Source organism: Agelaius phoeniceus, chromosome 11 (assembly GCF_051311805.1).
Source record: "Agelaius phoeniceus isolate bAgePho1 chromosome 11, bAgePho1.hap1, whole genome shotgun sequence".
NCBI classification, from domain to species: domain Eukaryota; kingdom Metazoa; phylum Chordata; class Aves; order Passeriformes; family Icteridae; genus Agelaius; species Agelaius phoeniceus.
Window position 1 is genome coordinate 6,488,366 of NC_135275.1, and position 9,847 is coordinate 6,498,212.

Genomic DNA, 9,847 nt, shown 5'->3' on the forward strand with positions numbered 1-9,847 from the left:
TGCCCGGGCAGCGCTGCCGCTTCCAGCCCGCCGCGTCTCGCTCAGCGCCGCGCTGCCGGCAGGCGCGGCAGCCCCCCGGCCCCACAGAGAGACTGGGCAGGCGGCGCTGGTGCTGTCTCAGTTTGTCCTCAGCGGGGTCTTTATTTGCCAGAGATACAGCGGCGGGGCGCGGGGCGGCGGCGGCAGCCGCGGGCAGAGCCGGCCCTGCAGGCATGCAGCTGCGAGGGGGGAAGCGGGGACCGGGGAGGGGGCACGGGGGGGCACCGGGGGTCCTCCAGGCACAACGCGTGGGGGGCCGTGCGGCTGCCCCCGGGCGGGGGTCCCCGTGTCCCCCCCCCCGGGGGTCCCGGGACGGAGAGGGGATCTCCGGGACGGCCCCCGCTCCGTCCCGGGCGGCCCCGCCTGCGGTCCCGCACATGCACGCGTGTTCCGGGGGGCCCCGGACGCCCCCCCGGCGCTGCGGGGCGTGCGGCCGAGCGGGGCTGCCCCGCGTCTCTGGGCATCCCCAGGGCAGGGGACGGCGGCGGGGGACAGACTGAGAGAGCTGGGAGGACACGGGGGAACGGGCGCCATGCAGGGCTCTGCCCCGCGGCCGGCTCTCCGGCGGGGCACGTAGAAAAGGGGGCGCAGGCGGGGCTGGGGGGCCATGCCGGGGCTATGTACAGGGGGCGCGGGGGCCGCTCAGCCGCTCTGCTCGCTGGGGGGCTCGGCGGCGGCCCCGGCCTCGGTACATGTGGTGGCGGCCGGTGTGCCGGGGGCCGGGGGCTGCGCGGCGGCGGGCGGCGTGCCGGGGGCTGCGGGCTCCGGGGCGGTGGCGGAGGGGGCTGCGGGCTCCGTGGCGGGGGCCGGGGCCGTGGCGGTGGCGGGCTCTGTGGTCGCGGGCTCCGCGGCCGCGGCGGCGGGAGCCGGGGCGGCGGCCGGGGTCGCTGCCGGGGCCGGGGTCGCCGCCGGGGCCGGGGTCGCCGCCGGGGCTGGAGTTGCTGCCGGGGTCGGAGCCGCTGCCGGGGCTGGAGTCGCTGCCGGGGCCGGAGTCGCTGCCGGGGCCGGGGCTGCCGCCGTCTCCGACTGCTCGGGCGCCCGCAGGCGTTTCATGAGCGTGGTCACTCGCACGGCTTTCTGTGGGGGAGACACGGGGGGGTGTGGGGCTGGCGGAGGGGCAGGGACTGGCAGCCCCACCAGGCTCTTTGCCCCACGGTGGGCGACCGGGCTTAGCTGAGAGGGGACATGGAGGCATGGCACACCCACACTCACCTTCCACTTGGCCCGGGCGAAGTTCTTCTCGATCTGGGCACAGACGCCATCCTTGATGTTCTTGTCAGAGGCAGCATTCCCAGAGATCCTGGAGAGGCAGTGAGGCGTGAGCAGCCCCTGCCAGTCCCCCTGGCTCCCCATCTGACCTTGCCGCTGCTCACCACTCATGGGAGATGGCCTCCTCTGCCGTTATCCTCTGGTCCTGCTCCACCTCCATCAGGCGTGTCACCAGCTCCTTAGCTGGGGGCACAGGGGGAGAAGTCAGCACTGGTAGGGGACAACATGGGACCCTACGTACTCCCCCAGTGTGGGGCTCACCCGCTTGCGAGATGTCATCCCAGTAGGGCGGATCGAACTCATAGTCCCCAGCCAGGATTTTACGGAAGAGGTTCTTGTCATGGTTCTCATAGTCATCCTCGTCTGCCTCCTCGTAGAAAGGGGGGTTTCCCGAGAGGCTGGGGAACGTGGTGGGGGGCTCAGTCCCGCCCCAGCCCCGAGCCCTTGTAGCTACCCCGTCCCTCACCCCACACTCACAGGATGTACATGATGACGCCGATGGCCCAGCAGTCCACCGGCCGCCCGTACCGCTGCCGCCCCACCACCTCCGGAGCTGCCAGAGACAAAGAGCAACCATCCCCCGGGGTCCCCAGCCATGGCCCATCCCATCTTGGCCCTGGCGTGATGGGAGTGGGAGGCACCCACTGGAAGTACCCAGGATCAGCCCCCAGGGTGATGGGGAATGGGAGGTGCAGCAGCAGGTAGTAAGGAATGGATGGTAAGGAGCAGTAGGGACCTGCTGGGACCCAGCATTGCCCGCCCCTGCATGCCCACCCGGCTGGCTCTCACCCACCCAGGTACTCAGGGGTGCCACAGGGCTCCTTAATGAGCCCATTCTCCAGCTTGGCTAGGTGGAAGTCACTGATGACGATCTTGGAGTTCTTCAGGCGATTGTAGTACACCAGGTTCTCCAGCTGCCGGCACAGGGACTGTGAGTACCAGGATGGGGGGCATGGCAGCACCCATGGGTGCTCCCACCCCCCTGCCACCCACCTTGAGGTTTCTGTGGACGATCTTGAGTGAGTGCAGGTAGGCAACAGCCTCCAGCACCTGCCGGATGACATTGCTGGTGTCCTTCTCCGAGTAGTAGCCCTGGTCCAGGATCCAGTCGAAGACCTCCCGGCCAGTGGCCCTGCAGACAGCAGCTCTGCCGAGACCCAGCCCTGGCGGGGCCACCCCCTCCCCACTTCCAAATGTCCCAAACTTACAGCTCCAGGAAGATGAAGTATTCCTTGCGGGTGATGTAGACATCCACCAACTGTAGGATGTTGGGGTGCTTCACCCTGCAGAGAGACAGGGGCATGGGCAGGAGTTCCCAGTTTGCCCAGTAGCACAGGATCCCCTCCAGCCCCAGCACTCACATTTTGAGGATGATGATCTCGTTTTTGGCTGCCTTCCGCACTTTCCGCCCATCCCGCTTCAGAAACTTCTTGCAGGTGTACAACTTCCCTGTTGTCTTCTCCTTGGCCCGGAAGATTTCACAGAACTCCTCCCTGCAAGGGTACCCCCAGACATCTGCCCGTTCCTGGGGACCACTGAGACTGGGGTGCTTAGGTGGTCCCTGAGCCCACCAGCATTCCCCCAGATCCCAGCAGTCAGGGGGGATGCCACAGAAGTAGAAGAAAGCTGTGGCTCAAAAACACTTTGGAGGGGTAGAAAAAGCAGCATGAGAAGCAACTGACATGGAAGAAGCAAATTGATAGGGAAGGGGGAGAATTTGCTGTTTAAAAAGCCCCATCCTCAGGACAGGAGAGGTAAGACCCACTGCAAAGCCACTCGTGCCAAGGTGGAACAGCAGCACACCCAACATTAACATCAGCACAGCAGTCGGGGAGAAACAAAGGGAGATGTGCCGGTAGCTGCAGTGTTTCTGTTCTATTATTCATGGTGCTTGAGCCCATGGCCAGGCTGCAGCTGCAGGGGAGCCCCGGGGGGCACTTGGCACTGCTCCAGCAAAGCCATTGGCTTTCCAATCCCCCCAGCTGCACTGAAATCCTCACGGCCACTGCCCTGGGTGGAGGGGAACAGTGACCTGTGGGCTTTGGGTCAAAGTGCCCAGAGGATGGAGCGAAAATCTGAGAGCACCGAGGTCCCCACTGCCACCCAGTGTGACCCTGCCAGGTGTGACCTCTGTCCAAGCAGAGGAAATTTTGGAAATTGATGGAAAAAATTCTAGTGCCTATTTTGTGGTCAACCCTCTCTCAAGGGGTGTGAGGGCTTCATTTTTTGGAGTGCATCCTAACAGGTTCCTCAGCATGGCAATAAAAGTTGGGGGAAGCAGCAGTGCTCCACTACCCCTCAAGTGACATCTGTCTTTCCTTTGCTGTGGCTGAGCCCTCCTGATTCACAAAATGCTCCAGGGAGCCAGGATCGTGTGGAATTGCTGCAATCCCTGCAAATCTTGAGGGGAGGAGGGAGGGATATGGGAAGCTGCCCAGCTGCAGCCAGCAGCAGTGGGAAAGCTCACTGCTTTCCTTAGAGCTAGCTGTGAATATCCCCCATGCAACCCACGAGCAAGAGGGTCTAATTAGGGTAAAGCCACCCCAAAATACACCCTGCAATCCCAGCCCAGCTGGGGACCAGCACCCTCAGAGCCCCCAGAGGCAGTGTTGTGCCACTCCTCAGCACCCCAAGAGCCCCACACAGGTGGCTGGGGTTCCCCAGGGCATCCATGGGGCCGCAGAGGGACCAACTCACGTTTTGATGACCTGGCCCAGGTCATATCTGTCGGTCACCTCAGACGGCTGGTTATAATCTTTCTTGTCTCCCAGCGTCACGCAGCCAAACGGCATCGCAGGGCCCGGTGCTGGCAGGGCAGGGAGAGGCAGTGAGTGCCCCGGCACTGCCGCCCCCCTGGAGCCACAGCAGACCCTCCCAAGCTGTGCCAATTAACGTGGAACCTGAGCACAGCGGCTGCTCGTGCTCTGCAGCTGCCGCCAGCCGCCATGTGCCCAGCCCCACCGATGGGCATCCGTGCCTGTGGCATCCAGCCTCTGCCTGGGCCCAGGCTGCCAGCACAGCCACAAGCTTCCCCCTCTGGCCCCTGTTGGTGGATTATTAATGATTAATTAGCAGCCAGGGTTAGCACAGTGCCTGGAGCACCCACTGAGGAGACAAGTGGAGGTGAACGGATCCTTTCCTGTTTCTCAGCCCAGTCTTGCCCACAGTAACATTTCAGCAGATGGGGCCTCCCCAGGCAGAGCATTGTCACACGTTGTCACATATGCAGTGGGTTACACCAGTCTCAGCTTGCCATCCCCAACCAGCCCTGACTGTGGCACCAGGCAGGTGGCACTGCAGCTCAGAGGTGCCACTGGCAGCAGTCAGGACACCAGCCTTGGCAGATGCCAGCTTCTCCAGCCCTTTAGAAAGGATGCTTTGCCCCTTGCTTCCCTGTTGGGAACTCTTCAAAACCAGATCCTTCTTGGATGCTTCCCAGAAAAGCAAATTGATCACATAAAGTGATTTCTTCCCCTTTCCCACCGTGTTAGCGGGAGGAAGTTTCAGCTGACATTATTTTTTGACAGCTCAGAAGATGACAGAGCTGCCTAGGACCCCCAGCCCTCTCAGATGGGCCTGAGCGGGACCTTGTGATGGGAAGCTGGGACTGTGCTGGAGGCACCCCTTGCCCAGGCTAAAGCTCCCCAAACACCACGCTGTGCTGTGCCCTGCTGTGCCCTGCTGTGCCGTGCTGGCAGCCCGGTGGCGAGGGCTGCGGGCAGGATGGCTGCGGGATGCGGGATGCGGGAGCCGGCATCGCGGGTACCCAAGCGCTGAGCCTGTTGCTATGGCAATGGGAGCTGAAGATGCAGAAAGCGGCACATCCTTGGGAGGGGGCAGGGACGGGCAGCACCCGGCAGCACCCGACCCACCTGCAGGTGCACAGCCCCATCCATCCCTGCTGTGCAGGCCCTGGGAGGAAGGCATGCTGCCTGCAGCACCCGGGGCATGCACTGAAGTGCTCCCTGGGGTGATTGACCCAAACCTGGGTGGGACGTGAGTGCGGTGAGCCAGGGAATGGGGGGATGCTCCTTCCTGCCTCCACCCTCTGGGGCTGAACTGCCTCTATACCTGCTGGAGTGATGCCCCCAGGATGGATGCTCCCAGCTTGCAAGGCACCCAGGCACCGTCCTGCCAGGAGAGCCCACACCGAGTAAGAGCCCTGCCCAGCATGCATGCACCAAGTCCCAAAAGAGAAGAAGAGCACCCATGGGACACCACTGCTTGTGCCCCAGTTTGGATGAGATTTTCCAGCCTACTCCTGACTCATCCCAGCAGCTCTCCTGGCAAACATGCCCTGCCTGGCACCTCTGTGTCCCCATGCCACACGACACCAGCTCTGCCGTGCCACTGTACCTGGCTAAGGGGAATGAGGGCTGTCCTGGCAGCTGCTGGAGAGGCGGTGGGCTCAGTGCCACAGACCATCAGGGGCAGGGCTGGCTGGCAGATGGGCAGGCTGCCAGCACTGGGGGCACGGTGCCAGGATTAGCTGGGAAGGGGACCGGGATGGGATGATATATCGGGATTTTATTGCTGTCTATGGGAGCACTCAGCTAATCTGCGCTCATAAAATTAGTTCCCGTTGGTTTAGTGGCCACCCATCCTGCCAGGGCTGAGCATTGCCATCCTTCCCTGCCCCAGGCTGGCTTCGAGGGGCTCAGCGCTCCTGGGATACCCCACAAGGGAGGCTGGTACCCAGCCCAACATCGGGGTCAGCACCTGCACCCCACAGGTGAGAGCACCCCCCCGGAGCAGGGGCAGCCAGGCAAGAGGTGGGCAAAGGGAAGAGTGCTCCCTCCACGGGGTGCCGGGGGGAAGGCTCCGTGCTGCGCTGGCACCCGCACGCAGCCAGCACCCCCCTCCAAGAGTCTAATTTGGGAGCAGAAGCAACAGCGGGTGTAAGACAATAGCGGGGAAGTGGGTGGCCGGGTGGGGATGGCACGGAGGGATGACGCAGCCGTGCAGCCCTCGCCAGCGGGGCCCCCCAGCCCCCGACCCCCCGCTCTGCCCCACGGCGTGAGGTGCCACCGGCTGGTATTTCATCTGCAGCCCCGCTTCCACCTGCAGCTGCCCTGGACATGTCCGTGTGGGGTTCCCCCCGTCATCCCGCCCCCACGTCCCGGGGGAAGGATGTACCGGGGACAGGCAGAAAACGCAGCCGGGCTAAGACGGACCGAAATATTGCTAGTGCAGGCAGCGGGAGGCGGAGGGGAGGCGGAGGGGCCGGCCGGCCCAGCGCTGCCCGCGGAGCCGCCGGGCTGGGGCTGAGACAGGGCCGGGGGAGTCCCGCCGCCCCCGGCCCGGGGTGTGCGGAGGGACAGCCCGGGCCGCGCTCCGCAGGGAGGTCTGCGTTTGGCCGGCTCGGAGCGCTGCGGCAGCGGGAAGGGAGCGGACTGCGGGAGAGAGAGGTGCGGGGTCCGGGAGGGGATGCTCGGCGGCGGGGGCACGGGGAGAGGCTCCCCGGCAGCATCCGCTCCCGCGGTGCCGGCCCGGTTCCCCGGGCTCCTCGCGGAGACGGGGGCGGCACCAGGACAGCAGTGGCCCGGGGGGGCGAGCGGGGAGGCGCGGGGGGAGCCGGGCTCCGGCAGCTCGCCGTGCCCACGGCGCCCGTCGGGGCTCGGGCTCTGCGGGACGCGGGTGCCGGCGGGGGCAGTGCGGCGGCGGGCGGCCGTCGGGGCGCGCACGCACCGGACAGGGATACGCGCGGCCCCGTCGGGACGTCCCGGGCCCCCGGGGTCGGGAGGAGAGTTGGGGGCAGCCCCGGGCCGGACGGCGACAGATGCCAGCAACGCCCCCCCCGCCGGGCCCGGCCCCCCTCGCCCCCGGTCCGGCGCGGCGCGGCGCTCACCTGCACGCCTCTCCGACCGCAACGGGGGGCCGCGGCCCGGGGCCGCCGCTCGGGGGGAGCGCGCCCCTCCCGCCCGCCCTCCCGCGCCGGGCCGGGGCCGAGCCGGGCCGAGCCGAGCCGATCCCCGCCGGTGCCAGCGATCCCAGCCGATCCCAGCCCAGCCGTCGGTCCGTCGCGGCGCGGCCCCGCGCGCCCGGCGCGGCAAGTTGGGGGGGCGGGACCGTGCGGCCACGCCCCCTTTCACGTCCCGCCCCTCCCCTGACGTCACCGCCAAACTTCGCGCCCCGCCCGTGGGGACGGGTCACGCGTGGCTCTGGGACCGCCCGGAGCGCGGGAGGCGAGGCCGGGGGGTTGTCACCGAGCTGGGACACCGCCACAGCCCGGGGACCCCGTGGGACCAGAGACCCCATGGGACACCATAGTGCACCCTCTGGGGTGAGCCGGGATCCCCTGGGCTGTGCCATGGCCGATGGGATGGGATGGGATGGGATGGGATGGGATGGGATGGGATGGGATGGGATGGGATGGGACAGGAGCAGGATTTTAGCACAGCTGAGCGTGGGCTCAGCATCACAGGTATCTGCCCCCTGAGGGCACTAAAAGGCACGATGAGGACATGGTAGACACATGTTCCTGCCTCTGTGCCATCATCCAGTTGGAGCCAGGCAACTTCTCCTCCAGCAGCAGGGCCGAAGGCTCTACTCACTTCCCTACGACAGGGTTTGTCTTTGTGCAACAGCCTGGAGGAAGGAGGGACAAGAAATCGGCCACCCTGATTCTCCTACCTCTGCCCAGAGCCCAGTGTGGGACCAGCCCTGGGTGGGCAGCACAGTCCCCAGGGTACAACAGGGCACCAGTCCCTGCCCCAGCCCCCTCGCCCCCCGCTCCTCACGCAGTGCCGCCACGTGTGCAGAGCCCCCCCGAGGGCTGTGTGCCACACGCTGGCATTTGCTGCCCATATGGTGCTGCTTCTGAACTGCACCCCCACTTCCCTCCCCTCCCGCCCCTGTGCCCACCAAACCCCAGCTCCCCAAACCTCCTGAGGGCCTCAGCCACCACACGGTGTGGCCATGCACTCACGGGACCCACAGCCCTCTCCCACCCATGGGTGGGGGACACCAGGGTCCCAAAGCAGCCTGTCCCCTCTGCTCACTGGAGACCAGCCAGCACTGCAAGGGACAGCCAGCTGGGGCACTCCCAGCACCCGTCCCCTGTGTGGCACCGAGCCCTGCCAGCCCCAGGCCTATCACCACCCGTGCTGGGTGATTAAGGGTGTGTGAGAGCAAGGGGAATTTGCAGGGCACTGTAGTTTGAGCTTCTAATCAAGAGTTTAATCATTGTGGCTGGCAGCAGAGCTCCAGGGTTATTAATCTCTGCACCTCGCGGGGACCCGAGTGTAAGCCATCATTACCCGGCAGGCACCCTGTGCCTCAGGGCTGCCCAGCGCTGCCTTGCAGCATGAGGGATGTGGTGGCACTTCTCCATTGTCCCCTGACCCCGGCTCGTGCCTGTCACCTCCTGGCAGCAGTCTCCTGCCACAGGCTCCCATCACTGTGCTCTGGTTCCCTCCTGCTCCTGACTCTGTTCAGATCTTGGTCCACTCCGTGCCCTGTTTTGGGGTGATGAGCTTTGCTGACCCCAATGGCGTTTGTCCTTACAATGCCATGGCCCACTGCCCCATGCACCCACTCCCTCCCCACTACACCCCAGAGCTGAGTGTGGGATGGCATGGCTTGTTTGGGGTGATTTTTCCTACAGCACCTCTGGAGAGAGTGAGGCTGGGGTGCCCAGTGTGGGGCTGCCAGGGCTGGGGGCAGCACCTGGCTGTACACCTCTGCCTCAGATGGGGGACATGGGGTGGGGGACACCTGCACATACCCCCCTGCTTCAGCTGGGGGACACCTGGCTGTATCCCCGTGCCCCAGGAGGGTGCAGGGATGGAGGGCCAGCCCAGACGGTGCTGGGGGGTGCAGCAGGGGGTGCTCAGCACGTTTGCTCTGGGGTGCAGTGGGATGCATGTTCAGCATGTCTGTGCTGGGGTGCAGTGGGGTGCAGTGGGGTGCAGTGGGGTGCAGCGGGGGGTGTTCAGCGTGTCCGTGACTCAAGCACCACGCGGCAGCGCATCCCTGCGTGCTTGCCGTCGCCATGGCAACCGCCAGGCAATCAGCGATAATTGCGCACGTCGGCCCGGCAACGGGGCCAAATAAACCCCATCCCTCCTTTCGGGGGGCCTGTGGGGGGCAAGGAGGAGAGAAAAAGAGGCGGTGCAGCTGCTGATGGCCACCCCTGGCCCTTCACTGGGATGAGTGGCAGTGGGGGTGCACAGTGGCAGGGCTGCCCTCCCCACAGGTGTCCCAAGACACCTCTGTTCCAAGGTGTCAAGGGACACAGCCAGAGAGCCACTCAGTGTGGTCACCAGGCACGGTGTCCCCTGCAGTGCCACACCTCGGCCAGCCCATCCCGGCTGGTGACCACGCCGTGTGTGAGGACAGGGCTGCCCCACACCTGGCTGTGGACAGGGCTGCCCCACATCTGGCTGGGCACCACTGGCCGTGGCTGCTTGTCCCTGGCCAGCCTGCTCCTGATGGGGGCTGTCCCTGTGCCAATGACAGCACAAAAAGCCTTGTACCTCTCCAGTGGCTTGGTTCCTGTCACCTCCGGGGCTGGCTCTTGTCCCTGGAGCCCTGATGG

The 9,847-nt window shown here is 65.7% G+C and overlaps 1 protein-coding gene across 1 annotated transcript; it reads right to left on the reverse strand.

The window, feature by feature from the left end:
* Positions 1–110: 110 nt before the first annotated feature.
* Positions 111–7,408, reverse strand: CAMKV (CaM kinase like vesicle associated). The gene is made up of 11 exons (XM_054640148.2): positions 7,157–7,408; positions 4,006–4,114; positions 2,670–2,801; positions 2,517–2,591; positions 2,302–2,440; positions 2,102–2,222; positions 1,786–1,861; positions 1,570–1,706; positions 1,413–1,491; positions 1,252–1,339; positions 111–1,116 (listed from the first exon to the last, which is right to left on the reverse strand). The coding sequence occupies exons 2-11, from the start codon at positions 4,098–4,100 to the stop codon at positions 682–684; spliced, it is 1,377 nt and encodes a 458-aa protein (XP_054496123.2). The 5' UTR covers positions 4,101–4,114; positions 7,157–7,408; the 3' UTR covers positions 111–681.
* Between the last annotated feature and the right edge of the window lie 2,439 nt (positions 7,409–9,847).

Coding starts and splice junctions, on each gene's coding strand:
- CAMKV (XM_054640148.2), bottom strand. CDS start 4,100: ATGCCGTTTGGCTGCGTGACGCTGGGAGACAAGAAAGATTATAACCAG. Junction 1,862..2,101: donor TGGCACCCCTGAGTACCTGG/GTGGGTGAGAGC, acceptor TGTCTCTGGCAG/CTCCGGAGGTGGTGGGGCGG. Junction 1,117..1,251: donor TCGCCCGGGCCAAGTGGAAG/GTGAGTGTGGGT, acceptor TCTCCCCCACAG/AAAGCCGTGCGAGTGACCAC.